Below are 23,958 nucleotides of genomic sequence, written 5' to 3' on the forward strand. Positions count from 1 at the left end.
CCACATGACCACCGACAACTGATTCCTCTAAAAGACAGATTACTATAATATTAGGCAGAACAAGACCACATGACTACCAACAACTGACTCCTCTAAATGACAGATTACTATAATATTAGGCAGAACAAGACCACATGACCACCGACAACTGATTCCTCTAAAAGACAGATTACTATAATATTAGGCAGAACAAGACCACATGACCACCAACAACTGATTCCTCTAAAAGACAGATTACTATAATATTAGGCAGAACAAGACCACATGACCACCGACAACTGATTCCTCTAAATGACAGATTACTATAATATTAGGCAGAACAAGACCACATGACCACCGACAACTGATTCCTCTAAAAGACAGATTACTATAATATTAGGCAGAACAAGACCACATGACAACCAACAACTGACTCCTCTAAAAGACAGATTACTATAATATTAGGCAGAACAAGACCACAAGACTACAAACAACTGATTCCTCTAAAAGACAGATTACTATAATATTAGGCAGAACAAGACCACATGACCACCGACAACTGATTCCTCTAAAAGACAGATTACTATAATATTAGGCAGAACAAGACCACATGACCACCGACAACTGATTCCTCTAAAAGACAGATTACTATAATATTAGGCAGAACAAGACCACATGACCACCAACAACTGACTCCTCTAAAAGACAGATTACTATAATATTAGGCAGAACAAGACCACATGACCACCGACAACTGATTCCTCTAAATGACAGATTACTATAATATTAGGCAGAACAAGACCACATGACAACCGACAACTGATTCCTCTAAAAGACAGATTACTATAATATAAGGCAGAACAAGACCACATGACTACCAACAACTGACTCCTCTAAAAGACAGATTACTATAATACCGACAACTGACTCCTCTAAAAGACAGATTACTATAATATTAGGCAGAACAAGACCACATGACCACCGACAACTGATTCCTCTAAAAGACAGATTACTATAATATTAGGCAGAACAAGACCACATGACTACCAACAACTGACTCCTCTAAAAGACAGATTACTATAATATTAGGCAGAACAAGACCACATGACTACCAACAACTGACTCCTCTAAAAGACAGATTACTATAATATTAGGCAGAACAAGACCACATGACTACCAACAACTGACTCCTCTAAAAGACAGATTACTATAATATTAGGCAGAACAACACCACATGACTACCAACAACTGACTCCTCTAAAAGACAGATTACTATAATATTAGACAGAACAAGACCACATGACCACCAACAACTGACTCCTCTAAAAGACAGATTACTATAATATTAGGCAGAACAAGACCACATGACTACCAACAACTGACTCCTCTAAAAGACAGATTACTATAATATTAGGCAGAACAAGACCACATGACTACCAACAACTGACTCCTCTAAAAGACAGATTACTATAATATTAGGCAGAACAAGACCACATGACCACCAACAACTGATTCCTCTAAAAGACAGATTACTATAATATAAGGCAGAACAAGACCACATGACTACCAACAACTGACTCCTCTAAAAGACAGATTACTATAATATTAGGCAGAACAAGACCACATGACTACCAACAACTGACTCCTCTAAAAGACAGATTACTATAATATTAGGCAGAACAAAACCACATGACTACCAACAACTGACTCCTCTAAAAGACAGATTACTATAATATTAGGCAGAACAAGACCACATGACTACCAACAACTGATTCCTCTAACAGACAGATTACTATAATATTAGGCAGAACAAGACCACAAGACTACCGACAACTGACTCCTCTAAAAGACTGATTACTATAATATTAGGCAGAACAAGACCACATGACCACCGACAACTGACTCCTCTAAAAGACAGATTACTATAATATTAGGCAGAACAAGACCACATGACTACCAACAACTGATTCCTCTAAAAGACAGATTACTATAATATTAGGCAGAACAATACCACATGACTACCAACAACTGATTCCTCTCAAAGACAGATTACTATAATATTAGGCAGAACAAGACCACATGACTACCGACAACTGACTCCTCTAAATGACAGATTACTATAATATTAGGCAGAACAAGACCACATGACTACCGACAACTGACTCCTCTAAAAGACAGATTACTATAATATTAGGCAGAACAAGACCACATGACCACCGACAACTGACTCCTCTAACAGACAGATTACTATAATATTAGGCAGAACAAGACCACATGACCACCGACAACTGACTCCTCTAAAAGACAGATTACTTTAATATTAGGCAGAACAAGACCACATGACTACCAACAACTGATTCCTCTAAAAGACAGATTACTATAATATTAGGCAGAACAAGACCACATGACTACCAACAACTGATTCCTCTAAATGACAGATTACCACCAACAACTGATTCCTCTAACAGACAGATTACTATAATATTAGGCAGAACAAGACCACATGACCACCGACAACTGACTCCTCTAAAAGACAGATTACTATAATATTAGGCAGAACAAGACCACATGACTACCAACAACTGACTCCTCTAAATGACAGATTACTATAATATTAGGCAGAACAAGACCACATGACCACCAACAACTGATTCCTCTAAAAGACAGATTACTATAATATTAGGCAGAACAAGACCACATGACCACCGACAACTGACTCCTCTAAAAGACAGATTACTATAATATTAGGCAGAACAAGACCACATGACTACCGACAACTGATTCCTCTAAAAGACAGATTACTATAATATTAGGCAGAAAAAGACCACATGACTACCAACAACTGACTCCTCTAAAAGACAGATTACTGTAATATTAGGCAGAACAAGACCACATGACCACCGACAACTGACTCCTCTAAAAGACAGATTACTGTAATATTAGGCAGAACAAGACCACATGACTACCAACAACTGATTCCTTTAAAAGACAGATTACTATAATATTAGGCAGAACAAGACCACAAGACTACCAACAACTGATTCCTCTAAATGACAGATTACTTTAATATTAGGCAGAACAAGACCACATGACTACCAACAACTGATTCCTCTAAAAGACAGATTACTATAATATTAGGCAGAACAAGACCACATGACTACCGACAACTGATTCCTCTAAAAGACAGATTACTATAATATTAGGCAGAACAAGACCACATGACTACCGACAACTGACTCCTCTAAATGACAGATTACTATAATATTAGGCAGAACAAGACCACTTGACCACAGACAACTGACTCCTCTAAAAGACAGATTACTGTAATATTAGGCAGAACAAGACCACATGACTACCAACAACTGACTCCTCTAAAAGACAGATTACTGTAATATTAGGCAGAACAAGACCACATGACCACCGACAACTGACTCCTCTAAATGACAGATTACTATAATATTAGGCAGAACAAGACCACATGACCACCGACAACTGATTCCTCTAAATGACAGATTACTATAATATTAGGCAGAACAAGACCACATGACCACCGACAACTGACTCCTCTAAAAGACAGATTACTATAATATTAGACAGAACAAGACCACATGACTACCAACAACTGACTCCTCTAAATGACAGATTACTATAATATTAGGCAGAACAAGACCACATGACTACCAACAACTGACTCCTCTAAAAGACAGATTACTATAATATTAGGCAGAACAAGACCACATGACTACCAACAACTGACTCCTCTAAATGACAGATTACTATAATATTAGGCAGAACAAGACCACATGACCACCAACAACTGATTCCTCTAACAGACAGATTACTATAATATTAGGCAGAACAATACCACATGACCACCGACAACTGACTCCTCTAAAAGACAGATTACTATAATATTAGGCAGAACAAGACCACATGACTACCAACAACTGATTCCTCTAACAGACAGATTACTATAATATTAGGCAGAACAAGACCACAAGACTACCAACAACTGATTCCTCTAAAAGACAGATTACTATAATATTAGGCAGAACAAGACCACAAGACTACCAACAACTGATTCCTCTAACACACAGATTACTATAATATTAGGCAGAACAAGACCACATGACTACCAACAACTGACTCCTCTAAATGACAGATTACTATAATATTAGGCAGAACAAGACCACATGACTACCAACAACTGATCCCTCTAAAAGACAGATTACTATAATATTACGCAGAACAAGACCACAAGACTACCAACAACTGATTCCTCTAAAAGACAGATTACTATAATATTAGGCAGAACAAGACCACATGACCACCAACAACTGACTCCTCTAAATGACAGATTACTATAATATTAGGCAGAACAAGACCACATGACTACCAACAACTGGTTCCTCTAACAGACAGACCATATCGGATTCAGTGTTTTAAATTAAAGTGTTCGGAAGCAATTTTGTTTTTATTGGGTTTAGTGACTCTCACTAAGAATTCACTGTATAATAAACAAAATACTCACTTAATAACTTATTGTCATACCATTGGAATCAAAATAACAACACCTCACAAGAAACTTTACAGCCATACCTTTTTCCCCTCCTCATGAAGATTTTGTTTACTTATTTCCCATAGAAGACAATGCAATCTAAGTGATTGGTCAATTACCACCAAATTTCATGCTAAATAAATGAAGAATGTGTCTGAGGACACGAATGCCCTGCTCAAGCTTGCTTGTAATATGTGAAAATACTTTTTGAGAGCATTTGATGTCACTTCTAGTTTTTACAGAGTTCTAGTTTTAGATATTTTTGTGCTGTGTATTATTTTCATATTTTCTCTGTTTTGTTTTTATTTCTTATGTAATAAGTTTACTGATAAAATCTGTTGTGTCCATTGAATTTCTCAATCCTTGAACAATGCTTTGGTTCTTTTACATCTAATCTATTTGTTAGCTTTACAAGTTTATCCTGTGAATGTCTTATAGCCGTCAGGCAAGTTCAACATTAAATATGTTAAACTTGTTGTTAAAGAGTCCAGGAACGAAATATCTGAGCATTGTGCTTAGCGAATCACTGCCCAAATTCAAGATCTGTTTCCAAGTTTTGGTTCTTAGCACTATGTATGGGTTTCAAAAAATTTTCATGAGGCAAACTTAAGTTAATGGGGAAACGAAAAAATTTGCAATTTTCCAAGATATAAAGGAACATTTCTCTAGAACGATAAATGACTCAATGCCCAAATTTGTACTTTGTATGCAAGTTGTGGTACTTAACATTGTGAATGAGTTTCATAAAATTTGCAAGAGGCAAACTTAAGACAGAGTGCGGAAACGAAAATGAGATGGACAGACGGACGGACAGTCAAGATAAACACTTAATGCCCCCTACGTTAGCATAAACAAACTTTGACCTTTCTGTCATATCTGGGTTCAAGTTGTGTAAAGCAGTTACAAGAAAAAGATCTTTGAAGTTTTAACCAATCAAAGAAGCCTATGTTTGGTTATTAAAGACTATATCATGTCAACTGATCAAAACTACAGTAATATAACTTTGTACTGTTAACCAAAGGAACTTCCTTGCCAACTTTTTGTCCCCATCTGCTTGATGCAGATAGAAAAAGTGTTTATAACTTACATAAGACATGAAACCAATAAATTTCAAAAGATCTTATTGACAACAGCCATGTTATCTACAAATTAAAAAAATTGGTGAATATACAACGTAAAATTATCAATTTTGGGTGTTTAAAGAAAGCATTTAACAGCACAATTTTCTTACAAATTTGATTAAATGGTATGTGAAAATCCCTTTAATGCAATAAACATTAAAAATAAAATAAGTTTTGCTATTAATTTTACATTAAATGAAGAAAAGACTTTGATGAAAAGCTTTAAACATGTAGGCTCTTGACATTCCCTCTAATGTTAAAACTACTTTTGAAACCTGTGACTGAACACAAAAGGCTCTTTTTCAACAACAACAACAAAATCACAAAAGTATCCATTTTCCCAGGCAATTACAGACAATGTGACAACTCAAAGACTAGTACACTATTTGCATATATATGTATATATTGTTTTATAAAGACTCTTCTATACATATACAATATTATCTACATGCTTGTTGAAGTTTGTTCTGGAACCTCAAATAAAAACATCACAACTAATAGAAGGACACATCAGGATTGTTGATGAAATTAAATATCAATTATGATTTTTAAGTATCTTTAAACTCATACATTTCCATTTAAGAAATTTTCCATTTCTTTCAAAAAGATATTAAATTTGTTCATTTTATTTAATGATTTGCTCACAGATAAAGTAAATATGTTAAAGGACAATATCTAAAGAATTATGTTCATTTTATCTTTCCTGTAATTTAATGGATTTAATTCACCATTTCACTAACTTGATTTATTCACGGCTTCTGATATGTTTGATTTCCTACATTTTAATTTAATTTTAAAAGCATTTTTATTGAATTATCCTTGAGATTCTCGACTATTTGCTTTCAGTGTAACAGAAATAATGAAAATAAGTCACAATATAAGGTTATTTATACATATAGAGTATTTACAGTATCTAAATATTACAACATTTTAGAACTGCATGCAAGATATTCAAAATATGTATGAACAACTAAATCAAATTTTGAAATGCAAGTTTTGCATACAGAAATGATATTGTTTCTTGGTTGCTTATAAATTTACATCAATATATATGTGGCACAGATTTAGTCAAAATTATAGTATTTAAGGAGCTCTCGAAATATTTCGGGACCTCCATAATTCCATTTCAGGATATCCTTTAATCATTAAGGACCTCCATAATTCAATTTCAGGATATCCTGCGTCATTTCAGGCCCTCAGTAATTGGAAATCGAACTGTGGAGGTCTTAAAATTAATCAAGACATCCTGAAATATTTCAGGAGGTACTCAATGATTGAAGGATATCCTGAAATATTTCAGGATCTCCATAAATACTAAAATTTTGACTAAATCTGTTCCTCATAAAAATATTACACCAATTGATATCTAGCATATGAACAGATTCCAGTTTCAACTACTTGTTCTCAGAAAATATGATTATGAATAAAATGGGATATGGGATACATGTAAATGACAAAGCCTTAAGAATAAAAATAATCCCCAAACCTACCCATATTTTCAGGCATTCAAGCATATTTTTTATTTTCATTTTGAGCCGAACACTTTCTTGTTTTTGTTGAGACTTTCTGGAAACAGGTATTTGATTATTTAGCCTTATAGAAAATCTTACCACAAATATGTGTTTCTTTCTGGCTGGAGCTAATATTTCTGTTCTTACTCTCCATTTTACTGGGTTAATGGAGTTCAACACAATTATCAATGGTTCCCAAAGAACTGGAAAAAATATCATCAATTATACAAGAGTCCATTGATACCAACACTGATATCTATCTTTAGAAGCTGATTAGTACAAAACAATATAATGTTAAAAAGTATACATTGATTTCAACTGATTTTAGAATACTGTGACCCTGAAATTGAAACCATTAAGAAACTAGATTTAATCGAAACACAACAGTATATGCCAGTATCAAGTCTGAATCTATGAGGGCCAATATTCATCAAATGTGTAAACCCTGCAACATTCTTTATGTGCCTGTTCCAAGCCAGGAACCTGTTATCCAGTGGTGGTTGCTGGTAGCTGTCTGCCATATTTTGTTGTTATTCTTTTTTGTAGTACAAATGTATACATCAGGTCATTGTATACATCAGGTCGTTGGTATTCTCTTTTGTAGTACAAATGTATACATCAGGTCGTTGGTATTCTCTTTTGTAGTACAAATGTATACATCAGGCCGTTTGTATACTCTTTTGTAGTACAAATGTATACATCAGGTCATTGGTATTCTCTTTTGTAGTACAAATGTATACATCAGGTCATTGGTATTCTCTTTTGTAGTACAAATGTATACATCAGGTCATTGGTATTCTCTTTTCAATTGTTTTACATATTGTCATACAGGGACCTTTTATAGCTGACTATACAGTATGGGTTTTGTATGGTTGAAGGCAGTGCAATGAACAGTAATGATTCACATCTTTGTCCATTGGTCTGTATGTATACTTGTGTCTTGACAAACATAGTCCGTGTCTCCTTATCTTTATATGTGTGTATACTTGTGTCTTGACAAACATAGTCCACATCTCCTTTTTGTATACATGTTATATGTGTGTATACTTGTGTCTTGACAAACATAGTCCCTCCTTATCTTTATATGTATGTATACTTGTGTCTTGACAAACATAGTCCATGTCTCCTTATCTTTATATGCGTGTATACTTGTGTCTTGACAAACATAGTCCACATCTCCTTATTTTATATGTATGTATACTTATGTCTTGACAATCATAGTCCATGTCTCCTTATCTTTATATGTGTGTATACTTGTGTCTTGACAAACATAGTCCACATCTCCTTATTTTATATAAAATTGAGAATGGAAATGGGGAATGTGTCAAAGAGACAACAACCCGACCATAGAGCAGACAACCTTATCTTTATATGTATGTATACTTGTGTCTTGACAAACATAGTCCATGTCTCCTTATCTTTATATGTGTGTATACTTGTGTCTTGACAAACATAGTCCACATCTACTTATTTCATATGTATGTATACTTGTGTCTTGACAATCATAGTCCATGTCTCCTTATCTTTATATGTGTGTATACTTGTGTCTTGACAAACATAGTCCACATCTCCTTATTTTATATGTATGTATACTTGTGTCTTGACAATCATAGTCCATGTCTCCTTATCTTTATATGTGTGTATACTTGTGTCTTGACAAACATAGTCCACATCTCCTTATTTTATATGTATGTATACTTGTCTCTTGACAATCATAGTCCACATCTCCTTATCTTTATATGTGTGTATACTTTTGTCTTGACAAACATAGTCCACATCTCCTTATTTTATACATGTTATATGTGTGTATACTTGTGTCCTGACAAACATAGTCCACGTCTCCTTATTTTATACTTGTTATATGTGTGTATACTTGTGTCTTGACAAACATAGTCCACGTCTCCTTATTTTATACATGTTATATGTGTGTATACTTATGTCTTGACAAACATAGTCCACATCTCCTTATTTTATACATGTTATATGCGTGTATACTTGTGTCTTGACAAACATAGTCCACGTCTCTTTATTTTATACATGTTATATGTGTGTATACTTGTGTCTTGACAATCATAGTTCACATCTCCTTTTCTTTATATGTGTGTATACTTGTGTCTTGACAATCATAGTTCACATCTCCTTATATTTATATGTGTGTATACTTGTGTCTTGACAATAATAGTTCACTTCTCCTTATCTTTATATACATTGACATTTAAATTTGATGCCTTATTTCACAGTTTCAGTTTTTCATTTATTAGCTTCTGATGCAGGGAAATTTTGAGCTTGAATTAGTTCCCTATTTGTAGATGTTATCTAGATATTCCATTTTTTAATTCCTTATCTTTTTGGTTTTCTGTCAAAGTAATATTTGCATGATGTACTTTTACTCATGTCAACTGTAACTGAAATGATCCTTGTTGGGCCAAATTTGTACATAAATGTCAAAATTAGCCAATTTCCATTGTCTTTTCGACCTAAACATATTGTATATATGTTGACATACAAGATCTTTTACAATATTTTTATTTTAACAAATAACCTATCGCACTTAAATTTGCAGAAATGATAACCGATTATAAGGAACGCTTGACAAAAATTGTCTTATTTCACTTGGCCATATAAGACCCTTACCGGTGCAGTGCCAAATTAACTCCTTTACAACAAACTATGTCATTCTAGGTGAAATATGTCAATTAAGACATGTTTATGACAAGTTGGTGACATCACAACTGACATTTTAGCACTAATGTGTTATTCTATTCCTTTATTTAATAGGTTAACATAATTATGAAAGGAATGATGAATCCTACTATTTTTTTAATTTCAAGGTCTAGATATTGGTTGTTGCTTTACCTCTTTATTTTGTACCTAGAATATAATATCAAATATCAGTATTTCTAATAACATTCCAAACAGATGTATGATTAGAGGCATTGTTTGATCCATAAAATTACAAAATTGTAAAAATTTTCAATCCTTTCAAAATTCTCTTTTTTTTATAAATTAACAGCTTGATGTTGGTGTAGTCACTTTAGAGGGGGTAGGACCTTTATCGGGACTCAAGATCGGGTGTTTTTAAGCTCGGGATTTCGGGATTGATCCTTTCGGGATCCGGGAATTCTTTTTTCGAATTTCGTGATGTCCGGATTTAAATTTTTTTAAATTCAGGACCTCTGGATTCCATGTTTTTAAGCCCAGGAATTCGGAATCAGGACCCCTCCTACCCCCCTCACTTTATTGCAGAAATGGAAGTACTAATGTCATAAACATGTAAAAACTTACCTTATTTGGAAATATTTACATAGTTCTATTAAAAAATAATTTAAATCAGCAACAGTTTTACTTCAAAATATCCATTACTCACATCAACATTTTAATTTAGAGCAGATTGTGCAAGGCTGCTGTGCTCATTTCTAATTCTGAACAACCAGATCTAATTTTAAAGTTTGTTGGAAGTATTGCAATTTTTGCTTTCAAAAGCGGAAGAAGAGAATGAGTAAAACAAATATGAAGTTAAAATTAAAAAAAAAAATATTATCTGACTGAACATCTGGAGGATTAAAACTTTATGATTTTCAAATTCAAGGGCATACAAGAGAAGCCTTAGCATATCTTCTCCTTACTTATAAAATCTACAACATTCAATGAATAAAGTAAATGTACTCTTTTTTCAAATTACCTTCATCATTTCTTGACTTAACAAAAAGGTGGACCTCTGCCACTTCATTTCTATACACTGCCACGCTTTTCTTCAAATTAATCACATGAACTTCCTGGTTGGTCTTGGTGGTCACGTTTGTCACACATCCTATCCCAATGATCGGCTGTTTGTAAAACACTGATATGTGTGGGTTGGTAAATGGAAGTTCTATCTGACAAGGTAAGGCAGATGAAGTTTGACCTATAAATTATAAAACAATGTTTTTAATCAAATTGTTGAGTGGAATAATTTAAAATAAAATGCTTCGCTGGGGCGCAGCTTGATACGACCGCAGAGGTCGAACCCTGAACAGTTGGGGCAAGTATGGACACAACATTCAAGCTTGATACAGCTCTGAATTTGGATTGTTATTAAATATTTGACACAGCATAGGTTTCTGACACAGAAAGAATGTGGTCTAAGAACTTGAATTTTTTTAATTTACCTATTATGGTCCAATGTCCAAAATCAAAATACATGGTTAGATTCAGCATATCAAAGAACCCCATATATTCAATTTTTGTTAAAATCAAACAAAGTTTAATTTTGGACCCCAACTTGGACAAACTTGAAAACTGGTCCCATAATCAAAAATCTAAACACATGTTTAGATTCAGCATATCAAAGAACCCCAATAATTCAATTTTCGATGAAATCAAACAAAGTTTAATTTTGGACCCTTTTGACCTCAATATGAACCAATTTGATAGCGGGGCCTACAAATAAAAAATCTAAATACATGGTTAGATTCAGCATATCAAAGAACCTCATATATTCAATTTTTGTTGAAATCAAACAAAGTTTAATTTTGGACCCCAATTTGGACCAACTTGAAAACTGGGCCCATAATCAAAAATCTAAATACATGTTTAGATTCAGCATATCAAAGAACCCCATATATTCAATTTTTGTTGAAATCAAACAAAGTTTAAATACTGGACCCTATCTTGGACCAACTTGAAAACTGGGCCAATAATCAAAAATCTAAACACATGTTTAGATTCAGCAAATCAAAGAACCCCAAGAATTCAATTTTTGTTAAAATCAAACTAAGTTTAATTTTGGACCCTTTGGACCTCAATGTAGACCAATTTAAAAAACAGGACCCAAAATTAAAAACCTAAATACACGGTTAGATTTGGAATATCAAAGAACCTCAATAATTCAATTTTAGATGAAATCAAACAAAGTTTAATTTTGGACCCTTTTGACCTCAATATGAACCAATTAGATAACGGGGTCCACAAATAAAAAATCTAAATACATGGTTAGATTCAGCATATCAAAGAACCCCATATATTCAATTTTTGTTGAAATCAAACAAAGTTTAATTTTGGACCCCAATTTGGACCAACTTGAAAACTGGGCCAAAAATCAAAAATCTAAATACATGTTTAGATTCAGCATATCAAAGAACCTCATATATTCAATTTTTGCTAAAATCAAACAAAGTTTAATTTTGGACCCTTTGGACATTAATGTAGACCAATTTGAAAACTGGACCCAAAATTAAAAATCTAAATACACTGTTAGATTCGGCATAACAAATAAATAAATGTGATCAAAGATTTTACAAATCTAATGCGCCATACTGTGCAATTAAAGATTACTTCTTGAAATTTTTCAATATTTGAAATTTGAAAAAAAAAATAATATTTGAAGAATAATTCTTATTAATTTCTGAAATCTGAAATGAGAAAAAATTGGCCCCCCACAATTTCTTTTTATCCCCCCCCCTTTTTCCCCCAAAAAAATTCTTTCCCTCAAGATATGGTCATAATCTCAATTCAAATTTCCAATGGAGTAGGCAACCATAATTACCCATTTAAATTTACCATAGTGCTAACTTAATCTATTTTATAATAGAACCAATAATAATATAGTGTCAAATCTTTCATATGGATTTTTTTGTAAAAAAAAAAGATGAAAACATTTGCAGATATTTTTACTGGTCTTCCTTTATAAATATGCATTTCTTTAAACATAATTTAAAAGCAGTGTAAGGGAAGTAACCAAAACGTTGTATTTGGATTACCTCCCTTACACTGTTTTAGATTATCTTTATTGTTTATTAACCATTACTTTATACATAATTTAAAAGCAGTGTAAGGGAGATAATTTCAATGATGTATTTGATTTATCTCCCTTACACTGCTTTAAATTATGTTTTGTACTAAAGTATTTGTCCATTAACCAGGACAACCTTGTTTTTCCCCCTTTTTTGCCCCTAATTCCTAAACGGTTTGAGCCATAACCCACCAAAGCAAATCCTAACTATCCCTTTGTGGTATGGAAACTTGTAGTATAATTTCAGAGAGATCCATACACCGTTCCACAGTTATTGTCTGGAAACTAGAAAATGCTCATTTTTGGCCCCTTTTTGGCCCCTAATTCCTTAACTGTTGGTACCATAACCCCCAAAATCAATCCCAACCTTCCTTTTGTGGTATTTAACCTTATGGTCAAATTTCAAAAAGATCCATTCACTTAAACTAAAGTTAGAGTGCGAAAACCAATATGTATTCGGACGACGACGCCGGACGACGACGACGACGACGACGACGACGCCAACGTCATACCAATATACGACCACAAAATTTTTTTGCGGTCGTATAAAAAATACGAAGGACTTAGAAGTCATTTTCAATACTTTACCAAAATAAATAACACAAATCTCAAACGTCAAGAGATATCTTCACCAGGTCTTTTGCAAAGTGTTTCTTAATTTACTGACCTTTAAAGCAGTCTGAATAAATTGCTACGCCGAGTGCAGCTGGATACGACTGCAGAGGTCCAACCATGAACAGTTGGGGCAAAAAAGGACACAATATTCGCACTTGATACTTGTGAATTGACCCCCCCCCCAAAAAAAAAATGTTTACCCCCACTTTTTTTGGCAAAAAAAAAAAAATATTTGAAGAAATTTTCTTTTTAATTTCTGAAATCTGAAATGAGAAATAATTGTCCCCCTCCCCTCAAAATTTCTTTCTTATACCCCCCCCCCCTTTTTCCAAAAAAAAAATATGTCTTTCCCTCAAGATATGGTCATAATCTCAATTCAAATTTCCAATGGAGTTTGCAACCATAATTACCCATTTAAATACATCATATAAGTCTTAAAATAGAAAATGACTAATCATGGCTAAAATTAATATTCCTTAATCAGCATTTTTAAATAGTAACTTCTAAAAATAAATTGACAGCTAATCACCTCAAGACAATACAACATTTCTTTATACAAAATTTAAAAGCAGTGTAAGGGAGGAAATCCAAACATAACATTGTACTTTTTTTTAATTGCCCATTAACCAGGAAACCCTTGTTTTTCCGCCTTTTTTGCCCCCTAATTCCTAAACGGTTTGAGCCATAACCCCCAAAGCCAATCCTAACCATCCCTTTGTGGTATGGAAACTTGTTGTATAATTTCAGAGAGATCCATACACCGTTCCACAAGTTATTGTCTGGAAACTAGAAAAATGCTTATTTGGGCCCCTTTTTGGCCCCTAATTCCTAAACTGTAGGGACTGTAACCCCCCAAATCAACCCCAACCTTCCAATTGTGGTTATAAACCTTGTGTTTAAATTTCATAGATTTCTATTTACATTTACTAAAGTTATTGTCCAGAAACCAAATGTCTTCGGACGACGCTGACGACGCTGACGACATGATACCAATATACGACCGCAAAATTTTTTGCTGTCGTATAAAAATGAAGGTTTAATGAGTCAAAATTTTTGTGAAATTATACAATAATATGTAATAAAAAGCCATAGATAATATTCTTGCTAACACAAATGTAAATAGAAAATAAAAAAGTTTGGAATACTGACTATTTCAATAGATTATATAACGGTTAAAGTGACGCCACCATATTTCAAACTTGATCTGTTTTTTGTGGTAATAAGCATTGTGTACAAATTTCATAACATTTGGTTGAGGCAAACTAAGTTAGAGAACGGAAACCAATTTTGGGATGTACGTATGTACGTACAGACGGACAAGGGTAAAACTTAATGCCCCCTCTGCTACGGTGGGGGCATAAAAATTCTACTGTTGATTTTTTTCTTGCAATTTTGATATAACATTCTTCAAGTAGTACATAGTCGATTGCAAAAGAAAAAAATAGTGGTCCATGTGCTCATTTTTTAGCTAGAAATAGAAATCCTAGTTTGTTAAATGTTGGAGGTCACATTTCCCTTCTTTGTGCTAAATTACATTGCAGTGTATTCTTAATGCAACATTTTGGTGCAGGCTTTTCCAGCTGTACCTCAAAACACAGTTCAAATAACTGTCATATACAAATTTATTGATAAACATAACAACTGTGACATCTACCTTCAAAACACACATGACTAAAAAGAAACTGTTAACACAGAGATATGTTTCGTCTATTTGTTATTTTGATAATGCAAATGTTGAAATTAAAATAGCAATACTTTAACAAGTAAAGTTATGGAAATATTCAAAGTCAATGAACCATGACTGAAGGTACAGGTCTAAACAATCTCCATGGAAATCTGCTGTGCCAATGCTAATACAACTGCATACCAAATACCATTGACTTATCATAAGTCGTTCCCTTTAAACAAACCTAAACACAAACATTAACTTGTAAACTATGCAAAAGTTTCAAAGTAAATGAACCATAATGAGGGGGTGGGGTTATATAATCTCCATGGAAATGAAACTTGCAAAAGCAAATACATTTGCATACCAAATATCAATGACTTAACATTAGTGGTTCATCTCAAACTGACCTAATCACAAACTAATACATGTAGACTAAGCAAAAGTTTCAAAGTCAATAGACCATGACTGAGGGGTAATGACCAAATATTCTCCATGGAAATGAGATATGCTAATGCTTTTACAACTGCATACCAATTATCATTGACCTACCACTAACGGTTCCCCTTAAACTGTCCTAATCACAAACTTATACATGTAAACTAAGCAAAGTTTCAAAGTCAATAGACCATGACTGAGGGGGTAGGGCCAAATAATCTCCATGGTAATGAGATTTGCCAATGCTAATACAACTGTATACCAAATATCATTGACTTACCACTAGTGGTTCACCATAAACTAGACCTAATCACAAAGTAATACATTGTTGACGCCACCGATGGAAACAGCATACCTATGTCTCGCTTTTTGACTCCGTCAAGACAGACAAAAATAGTTATAAAGAAATTTTGGACAACTCCTGACTAAAATCAACTGAACAGAAACAATCATTGATAGACTATCTATCCATATACTTATTAATTACACCATTTCTGTTCAAAGGGAAATAACTGATAGACTATCTATCCATATACTTATTAATTACACCATTTCTGTTCAAAGGGAAATAACTCAAAATAAAAATAAATCATATAAAAAATAACACTTTTCGCTACTGAAAGGTCTACAACTCAACAAAGAGAAAAGTTAAAATCGTGAAAATTGAACTTCGACCTTCATTTGGTCACAGGAAACAACATATCTAAATTTGAAAAGATTTCGTCAAAGCGTTTTCATGTTAATGAACGGACAGTTTGGCAGCCGCCCGCCAGCCTGCCGTAAATCTCCAAATCAATAACCGATTTTTCCTTCGAACATCCTGTTAATAAAACTAGAGGCTCCCAAGAGCCTGTGTCGCTCACCTGATTCTACTTTGGTTTTGGAAATCATGTAAAAATAGATTAAAATCATAACAGATATCCTAATAATGATTGATGCCAAATTTGGATTAATATTGGCCCCATAATTTAATCAAAAGCAGAAGACTTTTGTAAAGTTTACAGAAATTACCAATAAATTCATTGAAATTGTAGAAAATGACTTTATAAGGGAAATGACAAAACAGCTACAAAGTAACAACACTTGGTCAGCACCTCAAAAGAAACATTCATACCATGTTTGGTTTCAATCCATTAAGCAGTTTTCTAGAAGAAGACATTTGTATATATTTCCCATAGGGTCCTTTGTTAAACTAAGTCCCCCATTGGCAGCCATCTTGGTTGATGGATTTGCTACAAAGTAACAACACTTGGTCAGCACCTCATAAGGAACATTCATGCCATGTCTGGTTTCATCTCATTCAGTGGTTCTTCAACAGAAGACTTTTGTATGTATTTCACATAGGGTCCTTTTTTAAACTAAGTTCCCCGCTGGCAGCCATCTTAGGATGATGGATGGGCTTCAAAGTAACAACACTTGGTCAGCACCTCATTAGGAACATTCATGCCATGTATGGTTTCATTCCATTCAGTGGTTCTCTAAAAGAAGACATTTGTATGTATTGTCCATACGGTCCTATGTTAAACGAAGTCCCTTGCTGGCGGCCATCTTCGATGATGGATCGCCTACAAAGTTACAACACTTGGTCCGCACCTCATAAGGAACATTCATGCCTTGTTTTATTTCATTCCATTTAGTGGTTTTCTAAAAGAAGACATTTGTATGTATTTCCCATAGGGTCCTATGTTAAACGAAGTCCCTCTCTGGCGGCCATCTTGGATGATGGATCGGCTTCAAAGTAACAATACTTGGTCAGCACCTCATGAGGAACATTCATGCCATGTTTTATTTCATTCCATTCAGTGGTTCTCTAAAAGAAGACATTTGTATGTATTGTCCATAGGGTCCTATGTTAAACAAAGTCCCCCGCTGGCAGCCATCTTAAGATGATGGATGGGCTTCAAAGTAACAACACTTGGTCAGCACCTCATTAGGAACATTCATGCCATGTATGGTTTCATTCCATTCAGTGGTTCTCTAAAAGAAGACATTTGTATGTATTGTCCATAGGGTCCTATGTTAAACGAAGTCCCCCGCTGGCGGCCATCTTGGATGATGGATCAGCTACAAAGTAACAACACTTTGGCAGCACCTCATAAGGAACATTCATGCCATGTTTGGTTTCATTTCATTCAGTGGTTCTCTAGAAGAAGTTCAAAATTTAAAAAGTTAACGACGACGACATACGAAGGACGCCAAGTGATGAGAAAAGCTCACTTGGCCCTTCGGGCCAGGTGAGCTAAAAGTAACCAGCCATGCTCTGTCAGCACATGTTGGTTAATCACTGTCCTTGACTACTGACATAGACACAAATGATAAAGTTGTGACAAGAATTACTTATAACTAGATGTGTCAGAACGACTCGAATGGCCCTGCTGGCAATAAATAGGTTGAAGCCATTTTTAGAAGTGGAAATTTGAGAATGAAAATCAATATAACTGTTATTTTCACGAAATTTTCAAAGTTCAAAGCCCATAATTTCAGCAAAAATCAGTGTAGTGGAACTAAACGTAAACTCGATCTGTAAATCATCAAAGAAGACTAACATACTTAAAATCAGTTCTATATGTGAAGGCTCATAGAAAATAAATGGGGAATGTGTCTATGGGACACAGATGATGCCCCCGCTTGCATATCATATAAAAATATAAAGGGAAGTAACTGAAGAAGGGTAAAAGTGACACTACCCAAATTTGTACTTGATCTGAGTTTTGTGGTAATAAGTATTGTGTATAAGTTTCATAACATTTGGTTGAGGCAAACTTAAGTTAGAGAACGGAAACCAAAAATTCAGCAATTTTTCCATTTGTAAAGGGGCATAACTCTAGAACGGTTAAAATGACACCACCAAAATTCAAACTCGATCTGTATTTTGTGGTAATAAGCATTTTGTATAAGTTTCATAACATTTGGTTGAGGCAAACTAAATTTAGAGAACGGAAACCAACTTTGGGACGTACGGATGGACAAGGGTAAAACTTGAATCTACAGCAGGGTCATAAAAAGTCTGTGTTACAGTTATTTTCACGAAATTTTCAGTCCAAAGTCAGTAATTTCTGCAAAAATCTTTGGAGTAGAACCAAATGTAAACTCGTTCTGTAACTCATTATAGTAGACTCACATACTAATAATCAGCTCAATATGTGAAGGGGTTTAGAAAAAATTTGTATAACTGTTTGTTGTGGAATGAAAAATGACACCACCAAAATTCAAACTCGATCTGTAAGGGTAACATTATATGGCCCAGACCACTTTGTGGCGGGGCCTTAAAAATATACAGACTTTTCCATGCTTCAGTTTATTTTTTTAAACCTATGCTTTTCGTAGGAAATGGACATCAAGACTAACCACCTGTACACCAAAGACTGTACTATTTCAGTACAAAATATTCACCACAAGTAAATTTAAACTGTCTCTCTTTTAAGACAGTTCAAGTAATGGTCCAAATTATTTCTAAGCTAATTTTTCTTAAGAGAACAGTAAAACATTGGAAAAACAAAATAATTCCATCAATATGACAAATTTATGTATACATTCACTAAAATAAAATAAAAATAGGTAATAGGGCTAGTACATGTATGTATACTAAGTATATATGAACTCTGGTTCTGATGTTGAAAAAGTCTATATTCTTTGTTAGGGTTCATGGAAAAAGGGCAAATATATTTTAATAAATTTTCATTTAGATTTAGATGTAAATATATTTAATGGTGCAGAAAGGAGGGAATTTAATATAAAATTTGAAAATAAAATAAATGTTCTCTGCTATTTTTGGCAAGGATAAGTTGGTTAAATGATGGTGATAATCCATATGTTTATATTTAATTGAATTATTTCCTTCTTTCTTCCATCTTTCTTTATATTATGTAATGGAAGACACTAAGAGAAAAACATTACAAGAATATTTATATCTTGTTAACAATAAAGTCAGTATACAATCTAGACTGTTAACAACAAAGTAATTAATGTCTTTAAAACATTACATTGTTACCATATACTGGTATAGCAAAGTCTTTGTATTAGTTGAGAAACAGGTAGTCATATTTATTTATCAAAAGGTCATAACACAAAATAAACAGAGACATAAGATGATATAGCTTTGATGGCCTGTGATGTGTATACTGAGAACAGTCTATCTAGGGTAGCTGCTCATTTATCAATAGTATCAAAGGCATTTAGAATATATGAATGATAATCATGAAAATTACTGAAAGTATTTTAATCCTACCAAAAATGTAAATGATAATAATCTAAGTAATTAAACTGAAGTATAAAGCTGATTAAGTTCAAAATGTAGTCCATTATACTTTACATGATACTGGCAGCTCATACAAACAAAACAATTCCTATCAATGACAAACATTTTTTTTTCAGCCTTTCTCTTTATTTAGTTTACAGTCATTCATCTAATTTCTACATTATAATTAAACTTGAAATATTGGTATGCATGATGATTTATGATTCCTTATAATCGTCATAAAAGTTCTATTAATTGAACAAGTCTTAATTTGGTACAAGCAAAGTACCATAACTATTTCCCTCAAAATCTTTCTTATAGAAACAATGAGATGGTGAAATTGTATGTTTCTCTGGCCCTTTCCTCCTTGCATTATTTACACCTATTTATATTCTTTCACAAGGACAAGAAATAGCTTGTGGTCAGACATAAGCTGAGGTCTGATGTGATGTATTCTATCCTGAATGTTCAAATTACATGTGTGCATGTAATAGGTTTATCTTGATTTTAGAGGATAGATTTCAGAAAAGGGCATATGCATTCAATATACCCCTGGTTTAGCTGCTTTTTTTTCTAAAATCTGTATATAATTTGTTTGTGATACACTGTGTAGGGGTAACATGCAAATATGCAGATCTGGAAGGTATCAATTATCATGTTTTTACCCATAAAAAACTAAAATTCAGAGGTGTGTCAAGGCCTAAACAATAGAGCATACTATAAACCAACTTATGTTCACGGATACTTTAAGTCCTGTTTAGCCCTTTCTAGTCCACTTCACAACCATTTAATTTCACGATTTTCAAATGTATTTGATGTAGTTAAATAAGAAAGATCCAAGTTTGAAATATTCACGGCAATTTATATTCACGTTATATTTCTTCTCAAGAAAGTTGCGTAAATAAATCGCTCGCGAAAAATTAGTTGGTTTATAGTAATTTATTGTACAACTATGTACATACTACAGAGTGTGCTAAGTGTAAGGTCCTACAAATATAATAAAAAGATAGCAAAGATTGTATTTTCCTCCCAAAAATTGTTATAAATTGCCAATCACTTAGAAAATGTTTGTAGTTCTGTTTGCAATATCTCAAAAGTTCTATAAGAAGACTGCAATCCAATCTATAGCTAGGTGTACATGGTGTAGATTATACAAGGATCCAGCATCTATTAAATGTAATGGCAGATGATAAAATAGACCATATTTCTATCAAGTTATTCTCTATTTTATATACATGATATATGTTAAAAGTGACTTTTAATATTCTGAAGATAATATTGAGATCAATTTTTAATCATTTTTATTTAAATAATACTAATAGAAAATCAAATAGATTATTTTTATTCCTAGTTTAAGCCTAGTTATACTTACATAGGGTCATGTAAGCTATTTAATTTTCTACAGGTATTCTTTACATCAAAATGATAGTATGTTCACCTTTATACATGTATTATTTTAAACATGTTTATTGTACCTTGAATACAGTAATCATGTTAATATTTAAATAAACAATGAATAACATGATAATATATTGGTTAATTTTGTCATCAGCCATTTAAGAATCTACATGGAGCTCATTAGTAAGTGTTGGTTGGTTAGTAAAATTACTAAACACATAAAAAGTGCATAAAAACATGTGACTTAGGTTGAAAAAAATGTTAATAATGAAAGATGGTATTTTAATATCCAGCAGGTAAAATGTTGACCCTATTCAGTAAGAAAACATTGTGATGTGTTATGAAAATGACTCCTACAACACTGAAATGCTGTAGTGTAGAGATTTTTTTATGTGCTCACTAAACCCATGTGGTTAGAGTGATTTTCACCATCAGGAAACCACTAATGATGTGTTACAATTAGAGCACTATACCAATTGTATAAGACTGCAAGGCATAAAAAAAACAATTTTATTCAAAATTTAGGTGATCAGGCTCCAGGAGAAGCAATATCAACCTTGTTAGGCACAGATGAAATACCTGTACTATGATTTTTGTATGAAGTATACTTGAATATGCTTTGACTCTATTCTCCATTCTACAGATTTCAGGAAATGTTTGCAGTAGGCATTTTTCCACAAAATATACCCTCATATTCACAATGCCATGAAATGCAAAAAAAATAAATAATGTGGAGATTTAACTGCCTCTTGTAAGGCCTATACCACAAAGAAATCTTGAATTAAAATAACCTGATACATGGTATTCAGTTAAACATATAAATTGACCAGTGAAAATATTTCACCTTATATGTTCATGTATAAAAATTACATTTTGAACTTCTGACCAAGCTTAGTCAGGTAAAGGGCAAATTAAGTCAATAAAAGGATAGAAGCATAATAAAATCTCCATTTTACACATCAAACAGATGTCTTTTATGGTTTTTGTGTCCTCATTTACATTGAAAACACATAAAAATAGCTGTATGAATAAAAAGGTGATTTTAGCGGTCACATAAGTATAAATACAACTTACTGGACATTAAAGAATTTATAGTATACTTTTGAAAAATAAGAAGGCTATTGTGAAATATCAACTCTCTTCTTTTCATTCCTTATGATACCCTACTATTAATAATCAACTATCCATGAAATTGCATATAATTCCTTGTTGATCTTATATATACACTTCTTATCTACTTAAAACCTTTGACCTTTGAATAAATTAAAAATTTGAGTTGCTGTCCATTTCATCAAGAGTTGACACAGATGTTTTGCTTTCTGCAATGACATAAACAGTACTGCACCAGATGCACATTTCAACAATTTAATTTGAATTAATGTTTTTTTCCATGATGCTTGAGGACAAAATATTTGAAAATTCAACCCCATATACAAATATTAAAGAGTTGATAAAACCATAATTGCAATATTACATTTTTTAGTAAATGGAAAACACAACTCTCAATCTGAAGTCCAATAAAATCAGGTGCATATGTTCAGTATATTAAATTTATCCACATATATTTTCAACCTCTGAGCTACAAACATAATTGACCTCTGACAATGAGGTCAAGGCCACTCCTCACAGCCAATTCATTGCAAAATATTGTCGACCAATGAGGCATAGTTTCTGCGGAACAGACTACATCCTGAAAACTTTGGATCATGAAACTGATGCCAAATGACATACGTTATACTACTCACAACAAATTCAAATTCTAAATAGACATATTAATCTGTACCTTTTCTATTTTTTATACTTTGTTATTTCTATATCTTTTTGCTTTATACAAATGGTTTTTTTTTTAATAATGTGACAATTAAATAAAATGAAACTTCCAAACTTCTTCAGAAATTTGTTTGCACTTATACAAAGTTTGTATACAGTATTATCACTACCAGCTGTGACCTATCAAAGATATCTTTCATACTTATATTGAAGTTATACAAGGAATGTCATGATCAATATATATTGAACTTACTATAAACTGAGCATTCATAATCATATATGGAATTTTCAAATATTTCTTCATAAAATTACACAGTTTGGGAAAAAATATGTTAATGGATTGAAAGCAAAGTCACACAAGCTGTGAAATTCAATACAATGTCAAAGTCTAAAAATAGACCAAAATCAATACATTCTTTTTTTAAAGCACTACATTGCAAAAGATGCTCAATAAGATTTGTTTATTTTTAGATTTAAAATCCATTTAATTTTTTTTTCCTAACAGCAGACTTTCTTTTTTCATCCAGATCTAGAAAAAGTCATCACAAGTCAGATGCTCTCTTCAAAAAAAATCTCACAACAAAAACTGATCATGTTATACTGAAATGTTCATGACTTACGAGTATTTTTTCCCATAATTTTGTTTTTTTGTAATTGATCCCAGAACTACATACTACAGCATTTAACTACACTTCAAACATACCAAAACAGTCTCAACGTTAAATATCAATGAGATGTAGACTTCAGACTAAATAAACCCCTAAACGTTAAAGAGTGTTAAGAAGGTATGATCTCTGTACCAGATGATCAAATTGCTTTTAGATTGCTTTCAGTACTTGAAAAAGACAGAGGGATGGATAGTCAAACTCATAAGTCAAAGACAAACTGACAACTC

The 23,958-nt window shown here is 33.0% G+C and overlaps 1 protein-coding gene across 2 annotated transcripts in view; it reads right to left on the reverse strand.

Moving 5' to 3' along the window:
• Window positions 1-23,958, reverse strand: part of LOC127730825 (transforming growth factor beta receptor type 3-like) — an 87,105-nt gene that overhangs the window by 58,591 nt on the left and 4,556 nt on the right. For both annotated transcript variants that reach the window (XR_007995315.1, XM_052239424.1), the window contains exons 3-4: window positions 10,852-11,073; window positions 7,269-7,372 (exon numbers count right to left, since the gene is read on the reverse strand). Coding sequence is in view for 1 of the 2 variants with exons in the window: in XM_052239424.1 (XP_052095384.1) it covers window positions 7,269-7,372; window positions 10,852-11,073 (326 nt within the window). In the remaining variant the exon portion in view is untranslated. The remainder of the gene's footprint in view (window positions 1-7,268; window positions 7,373-10,851; window positions 11,074-23,958) is intronic.

Source organism: Mytilus californianus, unplaced genomic scaffold, assembly GCF_021869535.1.
Source record: "Mytilus californianus isolate M0D057914Y unplaced genomic scaffold, xbMytCali1.0.p SCAF_2, whole genome shotgun sequence".
NCBI lineage: Eukaryota > Metazoa > Mollusca > Bivalvia > Mytilida > Mytilidae > Mytilus > Mytilus californianus.